The following is a 21362-nucleotide window of genomic DNA, read 5'->3' on the forward strand; positions in this document are numbered from 1 at the left end:
AAGATTAAATCTTAAACAGAGGCCCCATCTGTCTTCTCAAACAGACATAAAAGATGCAATGGCACTGTTTCAAAGAAGAAAATAGTTCTACCAGTATCTTTGCCAATAGCTCCTGTTTCTCAATCAACATCATTAAACTAAATTAACTGATCATTATAGCATTGTTGATTATTGGAACTTATTGTGATCTTCCTATCGTACCACAATAGCTACAATTCAAAAATAGTTCATTGGCTATAAACCACTTTGGGATATCTTAAAAAAAAACTTGCAATTCTAAAGCAATTTTCACAGTCTCAGGATACCTCAAAATACCTGCAGTAAATGCATTAACACGCGTGATCTGCCAAAGGGCAGGTCCCAGAATAATTTCGCCACACTGCCATTTGCCTTCCACTTCAATTGATCAGAATTTCAACTTCAAGTTGTCCAACATCATTATTTTCTTATTCCCACTACGTCTAAATCCTTTTAATCTTTGTTCAGTCATCACCTTCAGCAAGTTCTCATGCCTCCAAATGTGGTCAATTCAATCATTTCTTTTTCTTGATGATAGCTATTAATTATATTATCTCCTTCATTATCGAGAGAAGTTCGTTGTTGCTCTTGTATTCTCTCTGACTGACCTGCTCCATTCTTAATAGAATCACTTTTTACAAAATTCTAATTTGTGGATACTTGCTTTTTTCAAGGTTCATGTTTCAGCCTCATACACAGGGAGTCACTCTCAATCACAGTCTCAATGATTCTTTTCTGAAGATCTCTACTCATTCTTACAATGTAGAATACTTTGGAGAATGTATTCCTTGTACTTGTTATATCTGATTACTCTTTGACCAGAACCATCTTCTGACAAGTTACTTTCCAGGTATTTAAAATTGTGGTATCTCTTCCAGCTCTTGATTATTCATCTTCAACTCTATGTTCCTAACAATTCTTCTTTCAATTTTCATAACAGTTGCCTATTCACATTAATTTTCATTCTTTAAGTTTTCACAAATGGATAGATAGTATGAAATGGAATATGTAGATGTATGTTGTGCTAACTATAAGGGCTGGTTCATCTGTATATCTCACTACTTCATCAACTGACTCCAGCTTTGACACCTTTTCTGTATTTCACCGAGCACTTTTTATCATGGTTCGTACAAATATTTTAAAGAGCAAAGGTGATAAAAGATACCTTGTTTCAACCCACACCAGAATATATCAAAGTTAGTTTCATCATATACTGTAGCAGTCTGTAGCAGAGTTCAAGATAATATTTTATCTCTCTAATCAACTCACGTTGCCTCTAACACTTGCCCCACCTTTATCAGTTTAGCTGGTTAAAAGATTTTGCATAATCCACAAAACAAATGTACATTACTTGAGTATTTCCTCTTGCCTCTTTCGTTTAAAACTCCCACCACTGCTTCTCCTCGCTAGCCTCTCTAATCTAATCTAATCTAATCTAATTCAATTACCTTTCCTAAAGCCAATTTGACCACAGCCAAACTTAATGGCTTGCTTCAGTTTCCAGTCTGGTTGCTAGGACCTTAAACATTGTAGTCAATGTTTTTGTAGTCAAGATCACTTTATGATAGTCTTCACATTTAGTGGTTATTTACTTTCTCTCCAATGGGATCAATGTGGTTCTCAAAGTCTTTTGGCAATTCACTCACTGCTTACGTCCCATCAGACAAATTATTAAATTCTCTTGTTGCTTCCTGTCCAATTTTTAAATTATAATTTGTGCAGATATTTTTATATCCTTCTGCTTTTGCTGGCTTCAGTTCTTCTAAATGTTTCACATTTCAGAAGATCAGGGCCTTAATCATCCTAGGAAATGTCTACTTGCTCTGCTTCTAGACTGGTTAGCCTGCCAAGCTGTACTTCCTCAGGAACTATAAGCAGTACATTATCACAATGACCAAATCTTCTCTGAGCTTGCTTACCTCTCCTTCTCGTCAATTCCTTTACCTTCTCATAAGGAGTCCATTCTTCCTTTTTTGACCCAGTGAGAATGAAGGAACAGCAATATATTTCCAAGTCAGGATGGTAAGTGGATTTGAGGGGAACTTGCAGGCGGTGGTGTTCTCATGGTTCTGCTACTCTAGTCCTTGCAGTCATGGGTTGAGAAGTTGATGGCTAAGGAACATTTCTGAGTCACTGCAGTGTACTTGCAGGTGGAATATACTGATGCCATTGTGCATCAATGGTGAAGCAAATGAATCTTGGTGGAAGGGGTAGCAAACAAGTGGACTTCTTTATTCTGGAAAGTGTCAAGCTTCTGAAGTTCTGTTGGAGCTGTTCCCATTCAGGCAAGTGGAGAGAATTCCAAAAGAGCTCTGATCTGCACCTTACAGGTGGTGGACAGGTACTGGGAAGACAGATGGCAAGTTACTCACTGTAGAATTCCTTGCCTTAGATCTTGTCGTGTAGCTACAGCATTCAAATGACTAGCCCAATTCAGGGTCTGGGATTGTAGCCCTCAGGTTGTTGATGGTAGGTAATTCAGCTATGAAAATGGAATACAATGTCATGGGGAGATGGTTTGATTCTTTCTTGTTGGTTATGGTCATTATCTGGAATTCGTGAGATGTAAATGTTACAGGATACTTATCTATCCAAACCCAGATGTGGACCAAGTCTTCCTGCATATGGACATGGGTTGCTCGAGACATTGAAGAGTTGCAAATTGTAAAATAATTAGTATCGATCCCACTTCTGACTTTATAATGAAGAGAATATCATTGATGAAACAATTAAAGATGCTTGTGTCCAGGATACTAGCCTCAGTAACTCTTGCACTGATATCTTGGCCCAGTGGTGACTGTCGTCTGGCACCACAGGTTGTGCTAAGTATGATTCCAACCAGCAGAATACTTCAGCCTCGTCTTTTGCACTAATGTGCTGTACTCTCCCATCATTGGAGGCTGGGATATTTTTTGAATATGTTAATTCTTAAAAACTGGACAATTGGCAATAGCAAATATTGTCAATCTCCAGTTTCCCTCAGGTGGTGGGAAAACAAATGATGGGCTCAACCTCTCAGCCACTTCAAAGGGTAGATAAGAGTCAACCATGTTGCTAATGGACAGAACACCATATAGGCCAGAAGGGGTAAGGGCAAAGGACTTAAGTGAGATAGTTGGGTTTTTACAACAATCCTACAGCTTCATGACATTTTGCTAATAGCACATTTGTAATGGTGCCAATCACTCAACATTCTCCTACAGCCTTTTCTGCTGGGCAGAAGATACAGAAGCTTGAATACATGCACTGGCAGGTTCAGGAACAGCTTCTTCCTAGCCATTATTAGGCTTCTGAATGGCACCCTCTTATTTATTTCTCAGTCCCCTTCCCCCGGCACATTCCTGATGAAGGGCTTATACCCGAAATATTGATTCTCCTGCTCCTCGGATGCTGCCTGACTTGCTGTGCTTTTCCAGCGCCACACATTTTGACTGCTGAATGGACTCTCTAACTTCAAATAACATTGATCTTGCTAATGTTGAACTTGGCCTAGTACACGTCCTGTGTGACGCAACCTGTATGCCTATGTTTTTTTTTCATCCTATAATCTGTGTGTCCTTGCTTACTATGATCTGCCTGTACAGCTCGTAAACAAAGCATTTCACTGTACTTAGGTACCATATGAAAACAAATAAATCGAATCAAATTGAATCTGTCTTAAGTGAGCTGGTGATGTAAATTTATTTTTCTTCACTATTCCTTTCCTCTCTTCCCTGTCTCACCTTTGCACTTCCCTTCTCTCCCTGTTTCTTCAGACTCCTTTCACATTTTGATTCTAGTCTTAGCTGGATCTACTTGTTTCTTCAACCCTCCCTATCCTTCCCATTTCATGCAACACTCATTCTAATCCAAAGGGAGAGAACAGAAAGAAATGCCATGCAGAAATTGCAAGGAAAAATATGATAGTACAGATGAAGTAAAGCAGCACCCAGAAGGGCACAACCCCATCCATGGCTGCGTATGCAGAAATCTGTGATGTTGGCAATACAAGCTGAGAAAACTGTTGAACATATGGGATCCTTGGCTTTATAATCAGTGTTAAACAAATCACTGGTTAAACCCCAGCTGAAGCACTGCGTCCAATTCTGGTACTAAACATTGACGAAGGATGTTTAGACATTATAAAGGTCACAGGGGAGATTTACTAGAATGGTATCAGAGATGCGTGACTTCAGTTATCAGATAATAGAGAGAAGTTGGGGTTCTTTTCCAGGCTCTTCATTTCCTCTTAAAGGAAAGAAGGTTAAGGTTTGCTCTCCAGTCAGAGGAAGATGACTAGGCAGACAGTGCTGGAGTCTGCAAAACAGATGTGCTGCTTTGATACTGTAGAGAGGAATGGCTTCACTCGGGAGAGCAGCAACAGCCAAATTCATTACAACATGGTTGGCTCTGCTGCACTAGGTAGGAGTAAAACGTGGGAATATGAAAGTTATTGTGGATTCAATTGTAAGGGGAATGGACAGACCTTTCTGGGTTGCAAACAAGACTCTAAGATGGAATGTTGCCTTCCTGGAGCAGCTACAGGACATTCTGGATAATGAGGGCGAACAGCAGGAGTTGAGGTACAAATGTGAAGGGTTTAAAATAATGACGAGGTCTTAAAAACAGAATACAGGGAGTTAGGAAGTTTAAATAATTCCATTGAGGCTGGTATCCCATCACCAAGTTTCCCTTTATTTACACAAGGAGAGTCCTTAACACTGATCCAACTCCAGAGACACTTCTCAGAGTGATGTGGGGGAATTTCAGCAATGAGAAAAGGTTGGATAGACTGGGCCACAGGGTTGGGGGGAGCGGGGCGGGGTTTAAAAGACATGTGCGAGGGACATTTTTAAACACAAAAAAATGTTTGAATTCCTAGAACGCATTGCCAGAAGAGGTGGTAGAAGCATACACAATACCAGCATTTCAGAAACACCTCGATGAATATATGAATAGGAAGGGAATAGTGGGTTACGGATTCAATAAGTGAAGACAGTTTTAGTATAGAACGGCAAAATCCATCGGTGCAGGCTTGGAGGAATGAAGGGCCTGCTCCTGTGCTGTGATGCTCTTTGTTCTTTTGAGCAGGACGTCTCACAATCCTGTTCTTATCTGTCAGTCAGGGCTCCCTGATCGGACCAGATTAACAGCCCCAATCAGGGAACTCATTCTACGAGGTCCACTTTACTGACCTCGTTACAATTACTGAAGTAGTAATTTGAAAAGCAAGACCTCTAAGGTTGCAATCTCAGGTTTATGACCAGTGCCATGTTCTAGTCAGAGTAGGAATAACAGGCTCTATCAGATGAATACACGGTTGAAGAGATGGTGCGATTGGGAGGATTGCATTTTCAGTGAGATTGATTCTGCAAAAGGTAGGGCCAGTATAGACTGGATGGGTTACATCTGGGCAGGATTGGGACTGATGCTGTAGGAGAGTATTTGCTAGAGTAGTTAGGGATGATTTATATAAAATGGCAAGAGCTGGGATCCGAAGAGTCAGAGGAAGATGAATTAAGGACAAAAGCAAAAGACAGCAAGGGGAAGAAAAAAATAATGGGTAAAGAAATAAAGAGCCAGGATCATACAAGGACACAGTAAAAATAATGGGAAAGGGACAAATAATGTTAAAAACAAGAGCCTTAAGACTTTGTGTACGAATGTGAAGAGCATTTGCCATAAAGTGGATGAATTAGTCACAAATGGTTGAAAACAAGTATGATTAGATGGAATTATGGAGACATGGCTGCAGGGTGATGAGGGATAGAACTAAGTATCCAGGAGCATTCAGTATTTAGGAAGGATAGACTAAAAAAGAAAAGGCTGTGTATGCGCATTACTGGTTAAAGGGAAAATAAATACAATAGTGAGGAAGGATATTAGTTCCAATGATGTGGAATCTCTATGGGTAGAGCTGAGAAACACCAAAGGACAAAGGGGTGTTGAATATAGACCCCACCCCCCTCAAAGCAGAGGGGTAATGTCAAGAATAGCATTAAACAGGAAATTTCAATATGCATGTAATTAATAAACATAAGTAATTATGGGTGACTTTAATCTGCATATAGATTAGGCAAATCAAATTAGTAACAACACTATAGTGGAATTCCTGGAGTGTATAAAGAATGGGTTTCTAGACCAATATTGAGGAGCCAACTTGAGACCAATTCATCCAAGACTGGGTATCGTGTAATGAGAAAGGGATAGTATTTTAGCTGTGTGAGGACCCTTGAGATGACAGAGGTGCGAGTTGGCTATGACAGATTGGGGAATGTTACTGAAAGGGATGTTACTGGAAAGGCAATGGGAAACATTCAAAAAGCACATGGGTGAACTGCAATAATCGTTCCTTCGTGTATGGTGGAAAAGTAAAATGGGAAAGATTGCTGAATCATGGATTACATGGGAAATTCGGGATAGTATTAGATGCAAAAATAAGGCATACAAATTGGCAAGAAAATAAAACCGATCATGGAAGCAGTTTAGAATTCAGCAAATGAGGACAAAAAGAATTGATTAAGAAATAATTAATAATTGAATATTTGGAAACAGTGGCAGAATTGGACAGAATCAACGTTGATTTATGAAAGGAAAATTGTGCTTTACAAATCTACTAAAGTTCTTTGAGGCTGTAATAGAGTTGATGTGGGAGGAATAGTGCAGAAGGCTTTCGATAAAGTCCCACATAAAAGATTAGTGTCTAAAATTAAAGCATATGGGATTGAGTCGGTATATTGAGATGAACCGAAAACTGTTTGGCAGACAGGGAAAAACAAGAGTAGGAATGAATAGGTCTTTTTCTAAATGGCAGGTAGTTGTAGGGTACTTCAGGGATCAGTGCTAGGACCTCAGCTATTCACCATATATATTTGAGATTTGGATGAAAGAACTAAATGTAATATCTTCAAAGCTGGGTGAGGCAGTTAACTGTAAGGAGGATGCAGAGATGCTTCAATGTGATTTGGACAAGTTGAGTGAGTGCGCAAATCCACGACAGATTAAGTATAATTTGGATAAATGTAAGTAATCCACTATGGTAGCAAAAGCAGGAAGACAGATTATATAAATAGTTATACAATGAAAGGAGGGAACGTACAATGAGACTTGTGTGTTCCCATACTCCAGCCACTGAAGGTAAGCATGCAGGTCTGGCAGGCAGCAAAGAACGCAATTGGTTTGGAGGCCTTGATAGTGAGAAGCTTTGAGTACGACAGCAGGATGGCCCTGCTGCACTTGTATAGGACCTTGGTGAGACCTCACCTGGAATATTATGCACAGTTTTGGTCTCCTTATCTGAGGAAGGATGTTCTTCCTACATAAACCTTTGCAGCAAACGTTTATCAGACTAAGTCCTGGGATGGCATGACTGACATATGAGGAGAATTATTTAGGATTATATTCACCAAAGTTTGGAAGAATGAGGAGAGATGTCATAGAAGCCAACAAAATTTTAATGGGTCTAGACACGGTAGATGCAGGAACGATGCTCCTGATGGTGGGAGATTAAGAACCAGGGGTTACAGTCAAAGGTATACCAGCTAAACAATTAATGAATAAGTTCAGGAGAAATTTCTTCACAGAGAGAGTAGTGAGCCTGTGGATTCACTACCACATAAAGTAGAAAGAAGTTGGGCCAAAACATTGTTCAATTTCCAGGAGTTAGATGCAGCACTTGTGACTTAAGGGATCAAAAAAATTGGGGAAAAGTGGGGAGAAGCTATTGAGTCGCAAGATCAGGTAGGATCATAATAAATGGCAGAGAAGGCTCAAAGGGCCAAATGGCCTACTCCTGCTTCTATTTTCTATGTTATAAGCTTCTAAAAATATTCAAAATCGTATTAGGTTTACATAGAAATATTTTTAGAGAAGTATTTCACAGGATGTAACATTGCTGTCTAGGTCATTATTTGTTGATCTTTACTAACTGCCCTTGAGAAGATGGTAAGCCATCTTCTTGAATGCTGCAGTCCACATGATACCCCTAGAGTGCTGTTAGGTAGGGAGTTCCAGTGACAGTGAAGGAATGGCACTATAGTTCTAAGCAGGCAGATGTGCAGCTTAGAAAGGAACTTGCAGGTGGTGGTGGTGTTCCCATACATCTGCTGCCCATGTCCTTCTACATGGTAGGTTCATGGGTTTGAGAAGTGCTGCTTGAGGAACATTGGTGAGTTGCTGTGTTATCTCTTACATGTGGTACACACTGCTGCAACTGTGAGATGCTGGTGGAGGGGAGTACATTTTTAATGTGGTGGATTGGATGCCAATTAAGCTGCTTTGTTGTTGAGCTTCTCTACTATGATTGGATCTGCGATCAGCCAACCAAGTGCAGAGTAGGCCATCACACTTGTGTCACATAGATGAGCTTTGGGGCAACAGATAATGAGTTACTTGCTGTAAAATTTCCAGCCTCTGATCTGCTCTCGCAACCATGATATTTATATGACTGGACCAATTCAATTTCTGGTCAACACTAGCTCCTAGCATGCTAATTGTGGGAAACAAATGGGTGAATTCAGTGATGGCAATGCCATTAAATGTCTTTAGTTGGGGATGAGTATTGACTGCCACTTGAGTGGCAAGTAACATTCACACCATGCATCAACACAAAGCACACGTTGCTCATGTTTTGTGCTTGTGGACATTGATGGTTTCAGGCAGTTAATCCTGAACAATTTGAGGAGCCTAGAATGATGTTGAACACTGCAATCAATAGCACACATATCCACTTCAAACTTTATGCGCTTCACACGAGGCTCCCACCGCACTGATGATGTTCCCTAGCCAGGGAACGAAACGTTTGCAGCAAAAACTTCCAGCTCGGCGAGCAGAACCACAACAAACTTTATGATGGCCAAAATGTATAAGCCAAGGGCACAGCCCTGAGGAACTCCAGCAATGATACCAGAGGACAGAGATAATTGACATTTAACAGACATTCTTTCATGCCAGACATGACTCTAACTATTAGAGAGTTTTCCTTTTGTTTAAGGGAATCAAGGGGTATTTGGAAAAGACAGCAAAGTGGAGTTAAGTAAAATCAGCGCAAACATAGAACCATAGGGTTACACAGCATGAAAACAGACCCTTCGGACCAACCAGTTCATGTTGAACGTAATCCAAACAAATCCCACCTGCCTGCTTTAGGCTCATATCCTTCCAAATATTTCCTACTCATGTACTTATTCAAATGTCTTTGAAATGTTGTAACCATATCCACATCCACCACTTCCTCAGGAAGTTCACTCCACATGTGAAGTGAATGGATCAGATGGGCCAATGGACCGAGGAATGGTAGATGGAGTTTAATTTAGATAAATGTGAGGTCCGGCGTTTTCGAAAGGCAAATCAGGGCTAATCTGGGTAAGACCCTGGGGAGTGTTGCTGAACAAAGAAGCTTTGAAGTGCAGGTTCATAGTTCCTTGAAAGTGGAGTCCCAAGTAGACAGGATAGTGAAGAAGGCATTGGTATACTTGCCTTTATTGGTCAGCACATTGATTACAGGAGTTGGGAGGTCATGTTATGGCTGTACAGGATATTGGTTAGGCCACTTTTGAAATTCTCTGTGCAATTCTGGTCTCCAATGTATACAATGGATGTTGTGAAATTTGAAAGGGTTCAGTAAAGATTTACAAGGATGTTGCCAGGGTTGGAGGGTTTGAACTATTGGGAGAGGTTGAATAGACTGAGGCTGTTTTCCCTGGAGCGTTGGAGGCCGAGGGGTGACCTTATAGAGGTTTACAAAATGAGGGGAATGGAGAAGGTGAATAGTCAAGGTCTTTTCCCCGGGGTGGGGGAGTCCAAAACTAGAGGGCACAAATTTAAGGTTAGAGGGAAAAAAAAACTTATAAGGGACCTAAGGTGCAACCTTTTCACGCAGAGGGTGGTGCGTGTATGGAATGAGTTGCCAGAGGAAGTAAAGGAGCTGAAAATGTGTTGCTGGAAAAGCGCAGCAGGTCAGGCAGCATCCAAGGAGCAGGAGGATTGACGTTTCGGGCATGAGCCCTTCCTGACCTGCTGCACTTTTCCAGCAACACATTTTCAGCTATGATCTCCAGCATCTGCAGTCCTCACTTTCTCCTAGAGGAAGTAAAGGAGGCTGGTACAATTACAACATTTAAAAAGCATCTGGATAGGTATATGAATGGGAAGGGTTTGGAGGGATATGGGCTGGGTGTTGACAAATGGGACTAGATTAATTTAGGATATCTGGTCAGCATGGACAAGTTGGACTGAAGGGTCTGTTTCCATGCTGTACTGCTTTACGATCTCACTGAATATTGGAGTGGACTCAATGGGCTGAATGACCTAGTTCTGCTCCTATTTTCTATGCTTCTAAAGATATTCAAAATCATGGTGTTTCCCATTGACTTCAGTTTTGCTTGGATTTTTTTCATGTCAAGGACAGTTAACCTCACCTCACCTCTTGAATTCAGGTGGTGTGTTCATATTTGGACCACGTAATGAGAACTGGAGCTAAGTGGCCCTGGTGGAACGTAAACAGAATATCATTTTTCAGGTTATCACTGCACTGGTTTTGTATGATAGCACTGCCAATGACCCCTTCCATCACCCTGCTGACATTCAAGAGTAGACTGATGGGATAGTAATTGGCTGTGTTGGATTGTTCTCTATTGTGTGTACAGGACATACCTGGGCAATTTAATACATTGATGGGTAGATGCCAGGAGTGTCAGTTTAGTGGAAGAGCTTGACTGTTAGGGAGATAGTTCTGGAGCACAAGTCTTCAATACTATTGCCAAAATATTGTTGGGGACAATATCCTTTGCCTTCAGTTATTTCTTGATAGCACATGGAATGAATCAAATGAGCTGAAGATTAATATCTGTGATGTTGAAGAGCTGTCCAAGATGGATAATCCATTTGATACTTCTGATTGAATATGGTTGTGAATGCTTTACTCTGGTCTTTTGCACTTACATGCTGGGCTCCTTCATCATTGAGAAGGGGGATATTTGTGCAGTTTCTTCCTCCAGTGAATTTTTTAGTTGTGCTGGATACAACAGGACTACAAAGCTTTTATCTGGTCTATTGGTTAAGCGATCAGTTCATAGAATCATAGAATTTATCTTTGTCTACTGGATACTGCCTCCACTATATGGCATAGAAGTAATCCTGTGCTGAATCGTCATCAGATCGATCCTTCATTTTTAGAATGTGTGGTGCTTCTCCTGCCTCCTGCCCTCTTCATTGCTCAAGCACTGATAGCCGAGCCTGATTGTAATGTTGGACAGTATGATAATCTGTACCTCATGGTCTAGTGTGTGACAGAATGCAATTGTCTTGGTTCTGATTGCCCACAGCCCCTCGTGAATGCCAATTTTGAGTTGTCAGATCTGTTCTAAGTTTATCTTATTTAGTACAGTAATAACGTCACATAATTTCTAAACATGAAGACAAGACTTTGATTGGGCTGTTAATCTGGCCCAATCAGGGAGTCCTGACTAACAGATAAAAAGGGAGTATCAGAGATACTGACAATCTGGTGCATGATTCTGTTTGAGGCAGCACTATAATCAAGGGCTGTTCATGTGCAAATAAAGGGCGACTTTGTGATGGGATATTGTCCTCTGTAGAGTTATTTAGGGGAAGAAGACTTCTTTTTTTTCCCCACAAGTTATGATTATCTGGAATGCACTACCTAAAAAAGGTGGTTGAAACAGATTCGAAAATGATCTTCAAAATGGAATTAGATAAATTTACACAGATGAAAATGTCCAGAATGCTGAAAAAGAGCAGCGGAGTAGGATTAATTGGATTTTCCTTCTTCTTTCCTGGGATGCAACTATCGCCAGCACATCCCTAAATAACTCTACCAACAGCCAGCACAGGCACTTTGCATATAGTGCATTCCTTCTGTATTATATCAATTTAGAAGTCTATACACAATCATTAAAAAATATATTGAAATAATTCCCCATTCATTTTTTCTTCCAAGTTGCTCAGAGCAATCTCCAGACAGTATTTCTTGCATTAGACGAGTTGGCAGCCCAAGCACGGACAGAACACGATCAGGATGCCTTGTGTTTACTGAGAGTATAAAAAATTCAATAACCATTTACTGAACTCAACATGAATATTGAAAGTTTCAGTTTTCTTCTTGTATTATTCCCTGCCCAGAGGCAATGAAATGCTATCATTAATTACATCTGACTGAACATCCAGAATACATTCTGCACATGTTGCTAGAAGTTACATCTGATGTTTATGGAGCTGGAAGATTGTTATGCTAATCTGTAATAATCACTGTGGATATCTCCTTCAGCTGCCAACAATAGTTTTATGTTCAAATTCCCTTCAGCGCAATTCAAAATGCAACAAGACGACTGCCTTTTAGGACTTACACCATTTTCAAATCCAGAAAGCCAGGTGGTGAAAGATAGGATTGGAACCACTCTTTACATGGTTTTACTTTTATTTACAGAGTGAAATGTTACAAACATACATCTAAATTGATCACACTACAGTTTCAATAACATCTCTTTATATTTGCTCAAGTGAAACCCCAATTACTGCCCAATTCTTACACTCAGTTGAATGCAATTACTATGCAATTAACACAATTTTAGAAACAGAAATTTGCCGTTGACTCAATGTTCCTTTAACAAGAAATGGGAAACTTGGGAATCGCTGTGACAAGAAGTTGGGAGAAGCCACAATAAAAAGCATGGAGCCTCATAAAGACTGCAGACAGCAATAAAGCTGGTACAGTGCTTTCTTCATATTGACTGAGTTTGTTCCTTCTGTCACCAAAACGGTAAGCCTGTCCTATCTATTAGGTAATTAATTGTGCTCACAAACAGCGTAACAAGCTATGTGTTCCTTCATGATCAAATTTGTGCAATTGGAGATGATCTTCTGAAGTCAGCAACTAATACTAAAAGGTTTGGTGTTTTTTTTTCTGAAATTAACTTCTGATAGCTTTGTGACTATAGCAGGAAGACAATGGATTATTTAAGTGTGATTAACAAAGTATCCACCTCACTGGAAGTGTGCGCTAAGTCCTAAAGAAATAATCAGCAGGCATTTCTAATTTCTAAATATCTCTCACAAATTTGAGAGTGATGCTTCACAACACAAGATGGGCCTGAATAAATGAAATTGACGATTATGGACTTGATGCAATCAAGTCTAGTTTGTGGACCCATGAGTGGCCTCAATCTATTTTAAGTCTAAGTCTCAACTCTGGATGGCAGAACTTAAAAAAGTTGTGAGCGATAGAAGCTGTTCTGAGGAAGGCATGTTTAATTTGAGCTCCATGGGTACAAGAGTACAGAGGCAAAACAATTTTCAGTCCAGCAATTATTGGAGTTACAGTAAGACTGAAAAGTTTTTCTTACAATTTAAATTGACAGACAGGTCTAAATATTTAAGTATATGATGACGGCGGAGAACCCTATCAATGACAAAATATGATAGAAAATCATCCTCTGGCAGCCTGAAAGTCAATCTACACAAAAAACAGATGCTAGAATCATCATGGAGTTTCCTGCAACCGTTTTCACCTAACCAGAGATTGATGGATATTGAAGATATATATTCTGATTATTTAATGATGCGGAGACACTGGTGTTGGACTGGGGTGTACAAAGTTAAAAATCACACAATACCAGGTTATAATCCAACAGGTTTAATTGGAAGCGCTAGCTTTCGGAGCGTCGCTCCGTCATCAGGTGGTTGTGATGAAGGAGCGACGCTCCGAAAGTGAGTGTGCTTCCAATTAAACCTGTTGGACTATAACCTGGTGTTGTGGAATATTTAATGGCTTTGTAATGATACATTTGCCTTTTTAACAGTGAAATAATAAAGGATAATCATTATAAAATTGTGGACGCTTTTATTCTTTGCATCAGTCCCTACATAAAACAGCTAAACTGATTTAGTTTCTTCCTTTTATTAATTTTGGAATCCTCAAAAGATTTTCTTTCAAAACACCGACTAATACTGTGCATGACAAATTCTGGCACTTAAATAATTCTCACAGCAACATGATTTCCACGCACCAAATTTGATTAACTTGTGTGCTGAGCACTACAAAGGGATTCATCAATTTTGTTCTGAAGCCCCAAGCTTTCACATCAAGATAAAAAGATAGCAATAAATCAATCCAAATCTCAAGTTCTATAAACTTGAGAAGACATGATGCCAGTTCTAAGTAGATAAGCCCTTCTTCAGCATGTTAAACAATTGCCTCTCACCTCGTTGATATGTGCAGCAACACACTGTAATAATGCTAAGCCCACAGTGCTACAAAGTCCAAATGTTATATTTTCTATCTAGTGCATGTGAAGACCTAGCATGGTAAAAGCTTCTGTATACCTTCAGACCTGAAATCAATGGTCTATACATATAGGTACAGCTTCGTGCCTGAAAATGACTCTTGCCAACCCTCTCTAGATTGCGTAGTTGTTGGCTGTCACTCATTTTTCACTGCCCTGCCACTTATCACGACAAACATGCCAACCTACTCAGTAGTCACATTCTAACTACTGACCCTTTGCAAGAAACAGCATTATACATGCTACATTGTAATAAACAGATCTCTCATCAGAGCTGGTATATAGCCCTAGCAATTACTGATGTCATTTGCACACTGATGGATTCCAAAACATACTTTTTGTTAGAAGTGCCAATGAGTCACATTTCCAAAAGAGATGATAAATGATTAGCAGAGGGAACTGAGAAATAACCTGATATAGATTTTTGTTTTGAATTGTGAAGAGGTCTGATGTGGTGTAAACACTATGTTTCTTGTGGGTAAGACTTGGAAGTGTCCAAAACTAGAGGTAATTATAGCAGCTACTCATCATAAATCTAATCAGACCATAACTCTAATAAAGGAGTTCAGGAGAAATGTTTTTACCCAGATAGTGATCAGACAATTAGCATAGTGTCAAGGGTTAGCTATGTGTCAGTATGGAGAAAGTGAGGTCTGCAGATGCTGGAGATCAGAGCTGAAAATGTGTTGCTGGAAAAGCGCAGCAGGTCAGGCAGCATCCAAGGAGCAGGAGATTCGACGTTTTGGGCATAAGCCCTTCTTCAGGAATCCCTGAAGAAGGGCTTATGCCCAAAACGTCGAATCTCCTGCTCCTTGGATGCTGCCTGACCTGCTGTGCTTTTTCAGCAACACATTTTCAACTATGTGTCAGTATCCAAGGCAAAAGAAATAAAATAGTATGCCAAGAAAGCAATGTCCCATAAAGTGGAAGTAAGATCATGTAAGGCAAGTAACACCAGCATCGATCATATGCACCAAATGGCCTGGCTCTATAGTGTAAGTAATTGAATTTTATTGTATTCAGCACAGTGACCAAAGTTGCTCTGGTACAAGAGAATACAAATTTTGTTGAGTAAACAAATTATGCAAATAAAATGCATCTGAACCGCAGAGATACAGCCAGTGGTTTAAACAAATTACATGCACAATCCCCTCAGGCAAGCTCCACCATTCAAATAGGTCCCAGCAAATCTGCATTTCATCTCCAAATACTCTCAATACCATAACAGAAGAAAATCTATCGACCTCACCTTTGAAGGCTCCCATGCTGTAGGATTCAGAGCCTCTTGGAGGATAGAATTCCAAATTACCACAAAACCTTTATGTGGAACTGTCCAGCTTCCACTTGCCTTGTTCGAATTTTAACACTGATTCAATGATTCCCATTTCTGAGGAAATAATTTCTGTGTATCTGTCCAATTTAATTTTTTTTTTCCCTTTCGAATACATTGATTGAGAATTCACAAAATCCCTACAAGTGTGGAAGCAGGACATTTGGCCCATTGAGCCGACACCACCCCTCTGCACAGTATCCCACCCAGACCCATCCCTCACCTTATCCTTGTAACCCTGCATTTCTCATGAACAACCCACCTAAGCTTGCACATCCTTGGGATGTGGAAGGAAATGGGAGTACCCAGAGGATACCAGCACAGACACAAGGAGAAGGTACAAACTCCATACAGACAATTGCCACAGGCTGGAATTGAACCCAGTGTCTTGGCGCTGTGAGGCAGCAGTGCTAACCACTGAGCCCAATTAGTTTAGAAGGGGATATCAGCCAAGTTTATGAAAGACATCCTCATAATTTAACTTTCTAATCTCCAAGATTTTTCTGGTGAATTTAGTCTGCCTGGCTTCCATGCATTGTATTGGGATTGTGCTTCCCAAACAATGAATATTGTACTTAAGATAGGATTTGCCAAGACTCTGAAAAATGTACAATCTCCCCATTGTTGTACTCCAGATCCATGTACTATGGCAGCAGTCATCAGTACAAAGATCTGAGATGCCTACGTGACTACAAATAAGACTGAGTGGCAGGTCTTACCCGAATGTAAGCATCTTGATGGTGCTTCGCAAAATACAGCATGTTGTCGAGGGCCAGCATCCCAGGTGGAGTCTCTGTAAAATCCATGGCTGGATTTACATGATTCTAGATTGAAAGAACCAAGAAAAAGTTTACAAACAGCACTCCAGTTAACAAGTATCTTGCTTCTGCTGTCTTGACCATCAGTAGACACACCAAAAGCTAAGCAGATCATTATGACGACGTTGGTCAGGTAGGCTACATTCATGTGCAAATCATTGAACCAGAAAGCACCAGGGCAGGCCATATGTCCGTCATTTCTACGTCACCTCCTCAATTGTGCCATTTGGTTGTGTCCCAACTCACTGCTCTTTCCGAAGAACCCTGCAAGTGTTTCCCTTCAAATGCTAATCTAATTGGTTTATGGAAGTTATTACTGAATCTGTTTACATTACCTCTCATATAAAATACTCCAGATCATGCAAGCTGGATGTGTAAATATTTGCTCCTCATTTCCATATTTCAAACCCTCTGAAAGAAAGCCCTGGTCCATGATTTATCAAAGAAACTTTTCTAATTTATAAACAATACAGGGGAAGAAACGCTAGCAAGTTAGGCGGTTTCTAATCCAATGTCCTCAACCAGTGAATAATGGTCTCAGGGAACAGAGTGACAGTGTTTATGCTAAGGACTAGTTAACTGTGGGCCAATGTTTCTGGTCTAGAGATTGCATTATATAAGAGTTGGGCAACAATTAATGACCGTCATAGTCAGTGTGATCTCCGGATTAATCTTAGTCACTTAGGGGGAGTAAAGAGGATTTGCTTGATTCTACCTACTGTAATTGATCTGGACTTGTGCCTCTCCAATTGCACCTAAAGACTAGGGACTCTTTTGACTTAATGCATAAAGTATCACAGCTGTACACAACAGGTTGGCTTGACTCTTTAGCATATCGCTGTCCATGCTGTGTGTTGATAAAGGTCATTCCAAAGAAGATTCATATCAGACGCAAAATGTCAACCCAGTTTTTCTCTCCACAGATGCTACCAGACCTGCTGAGTTTGTCCAGCACACACTGTTTTGATTTCACTCTTCCTTCCACCTAACTTAACGCAACCATATGCAAATCATTGTGATTCCTCAAATGAGCTTTGATCTTGATGGATAACTACCATGGTTAGCTCAGCAAGAGCAAGAGAAATGCTTTCAGCTCAATTCGATTCACTGGTCACATATTCATTCACTCACCCACTACCACTTCCCCCCTCTCCCCCAACTACTCTCACACATTCCTCCAGCACCTATCCTGTCGCCCACTCTCTTTCACAGTTCTTGCCACTCATTCACTCTCAACTACTAGTTCATGGTCAGTCCATCCTTCATCCATCACTCCATACTCAGCCACCAGTCAGTCATTCCCACCTACCCATTTTCCATAAAGTGACAAGACATAGGAGTGAAAGTAAGGCCATTCGGCCCATCGAATCTATTCCACCATTCAATCATGGCTGATGGGTATTTCAATTCCACTTACCCGCACTCTTCTCATAACCCTTAATTCCTTGCGAGATCAAGAATTTACCAATCTCTGCTTTGAAGACATTCATTGCGCTCCATGGCAATGAATTCCATCGGCCCACTGCTCTCTGGCTGAAGAAATGTCTCCTCATTTCCGTTCTAAATTGACCCCCTCTAATTCTAAGGCTGTGCCCAAGGGTCCTAGTCTTCCTGCCTAAAGGAAACAAATTCCCAGTGTCCAGCCTTTCTCAGCCATGCATTGTCTAAGTTTCCATTAGATCTCCCCTCAACCTTCTAAACTCTAATGAATACAATCCCAGGATCCTCTGCTGTTCATTGTGTTAGGCCCATAATTCCAGGGATCATCCATGTGAACCTCCGCTGGACATGCTGTGGTGCCAGTATGTCCTTCCTGAGGTGTGGGGCCCAAAATTGGAACAGTATTCTAAATGGGGCCTAACTAGAGCTTTACAAAGTCTCAGAAGCAAATCGCTGCTTTAATATTTCAACACTCTTGAGATAAATGACAACATTACATTTGCTTTCTTAACCATGGACTCAACCTGCAAATCAAACTTTAGAGAACCCTGAAATAGCACTCCCAGATCCTTTTGTACTTGGGCTTTATGAATTTTCTCACCGTTTAGAAAATAGTCCATGCCTGTATTCTTTTTTCCAAAGTGCAAGACCTCGCATTTGCTCACGTTGAATTTCCTCAGCCATTTCCTGGACCACTCTCCTAAACTGTCTAAATCTTTCCAGCCACCACTTACTCACTCCTTACACCTATCCAACATCCCATTCCCCAAAAATCATTTGTTCGCTCTACACTCACCCCAGTATCAGTCACTCTGTCTTTTATGGACAAAATCTAGCACTAGAAATGTAGAATTATGAAACTTTTGGGGTCCAGACCGAAGCCAAACCGAGGAACTTTCTCATCTCTGCAGCTATGAGTGCGACATACAGCTAGACATCTAGTATAGCTCTGTCTATGCAGATAGACAATTACATTAAAATAGTTTTGGTAATTCCCAAGAAGTACTGGGAAAAAAATGCAGTACAGCAAAGTAGAAATTCAGAAAGTGAATTCTATATTTAAGAAAGGGTATTGCAAAATGTCATCATGGATAATTAAAAAAAGTCACATGCAGAGTGAAATGGTGGATTCTGTGGACTCTAATTTACTGTAGCAAGGTAGTTAATGGCATCTGTTTATCCTGCTCTTTTAAGTTATTCCATGGCAGATCATTGTAAGTGTGAGCTGATAATCTTACAGGAAAAGCAGGGCATCTGGGTCCTGAATGAGCAAACAAGTCACACGTTATTTCCTAATCAGTTTGATTGAACGGATGTGAAAAAAACATTGCATAGACTGGAGAAAGTGCAAACTCAGTTCGGGTACAGAGACAGGAACAAAGAGAGGAAGAGAAAAACAGGAAGAGGACGCAAGACGTGCAAAACTTCCAACAATCAAAATATGAAAGAATGAGACTTCATTATTATGAAGGTTAATTCACAAAGCCAGAAAACATAATTGGTAAAAATAATATTTTAATTTGTTCATGGAACAGCCAATCCAGCAGTTACTGCCCATCCCTAATTGCCCTGGAGAAGACAGTGTTAAGTTATGTTCTTGAACTCTTGTAGTCCTTATGGTGTAGGGACTGTTACAGAGTGACTTCCAGATTTTGATTCCAGCAACAGTGGAGAAGCAGTGATATCATGCCACGTCAGGTTGGTGTGCGACTTGGAGAGAAATCTGCAGATGAAATTGTTCCCATACATCTACTGCCCTTGACCTTTTAATACAGTCAGAGAGGCCTTGATGGGTTACTGCAGTGCACCTTGCACATAGCACGTACTGTTGCCACGGTGCATCGATGGTGAAGACAATGAATGTTCAATGTGGTGGATAAGGTACCACCACAGTCCAGCAGGCTGCTTTGCCCTGAATGTTATCAAGCATCTTGAGTGCTGTTAGAGTCACATCCATCCAGCAAGTTGGGAGCATTCCATCACATTCCTGACTTGTGCCCTGTAAATGGTGATCAGGCTTTGTGGAATCAGGAGGTGAATTACACTTACACTAGCATCTGACTTGCTCTTGTAGCCACAGTGTTTGGTCCAGTTCAGTTTCTGGTCACCGGTGACATTGCAACAGGAATGCTATTGAACTTCAAGGCAATATGGTTAGATTTTTCTCTTGTTGGCGATGGTCAGAGATTGAAACTTTTGTGGTATAAATGTTACTCGCCAGTTATCAATAGTTATCACCGAATATTGCCTGGGTTTTGTTGCATATCGACGTAGTCTGCTTCAGTATCTGAGGAAGCATGAGTGGTGCACAACATCAGTAAACATCCACATTTCTGAACTTACAATGAATAGAAGACCATTGAAGAAGCAGCTGAAGATAGTTGGGCTAAGGATAATCCTCTGAGGAACTGCAGAGACGTCTTGGGTTTTTTAAATGATTGACCTCCCACAAACACAACCACATTAATTTCTGCCAGGTTCAACTTCAACCACTGGAGAGTTCTCCCTTTGATTCCCATTGACTGCATTTTTGACAGAGCTCTTTGATGCCACAGGAAATCAAATGTGGCCTTAATGTCATGAGAAGTCACTCTCACTCTTCTATTAGAGTTGAATACTTTTGTCCATTGCCTTGACCAAAGCTGTGCAACAGGTACTTTATTGCAAATGCCACTTGAAAGGATTGTGGACAACTCCTTCTATCACTTTGATAAAGTTAAAACTTATTTCATGGGGACTTAGAGAAAACTAACAGGATGTGTTGTAAGTTTAGGTCATATCTACTGCAACCCTTGCCTTCAGCAATTTCACACCATCAATTGCATTTCAACTGTGAGCTGCTATTATCATGAAGCAAACAGGGAAGCTGTGTAACTCAAACAAAAAAACTTTGAATATCTACTACACATATTCCTTGCTTAAATTTGTTGTGTATGAATAATGGTGAGTCCCAAAGACCACACTGTTATTCTGTTGACAACCTCCAAATTACTGAAATCCTTAACCATATGTATGTGACCAATATTTAAAATATTTTAACAAACAACACAAAAAGAAGCATCAATTCATAACTGACCTTGGCTATTCGTGCTAAATTACCCAGACAGTCCACCCCTCAATATGTTTTCCAAAATAGCATACTTGTTAGAGATGACCTGTGTGGGAGAGCTCACAGTAAAGAGCAGCTAAGTGTACGGTTCCACGTGTAAACTTGGTGTTCGTTTTTATGTAACTCTACAATAGTGAGTAGAGTGGGTTCTTTTTTGATTATATGTTTTATTGAAATCTGTCTCTTGATTAAATTTTAAAACTATAAAACATAGATACTAAGTTAGCCTCGAACAGTGTGTTTACAGCAGTAAGACTGCTATTTTCTGGGTCTGTAGATTATTAAGGTGCAAAGATGGCCTTTAGCAGAGTGATGTGCTTTTTTTTGTCAGATGTGGAAGAGTAGGAAGAGTTTCCATGTTACTCAGG

At 40.3% G+C, this 21362-nt stretch overlaps 1 protein-coding gene across 8 annotated transcripts in view; it reads right to left on the minus strand.

The window, feature by feature from the left end:
• The window catches only part of elmo1 (engulfment and cell motility 1 (ced-12 homolog, C. elegans)), a 281611-nt gene that overhangs the window by 108174 nt on the left and 152075 nt on the right, over positions 1 to 21362 (minus strand). For all 8 annotated transcript variants that reach the window (XM_060849874.1, XM_060849870.1, XM_060849873.1 and 5 more), the window contains one exon: positions 16347 to 16451. In XM_060849874.1, the coding sequence (XP_060705857.1) occupies positions 16347 to 16451 (105 nt within the window). The remainder of the gene's footprint in view (positions 1 to 16346; positions 16452 to 21362) is intronic.

The sequence above is a fragment of the Hemiscyllium ocellatum genome, chromosome 34 (assembly GCF_020745735.1).
Source record: "Hemiscyllium ocellatum isolate sHemOce1 chromosome 34, sHemOce1.pat.X.cur, whole genome shotgun sequence".
Lineage (NCBI taxonomy): Eukaryota > Metazoa > Chordata > Chondrichthyes > Orectolobiformes > Hemiscylliidae > Hemiscyllium > Hemiscyllium ocellatum.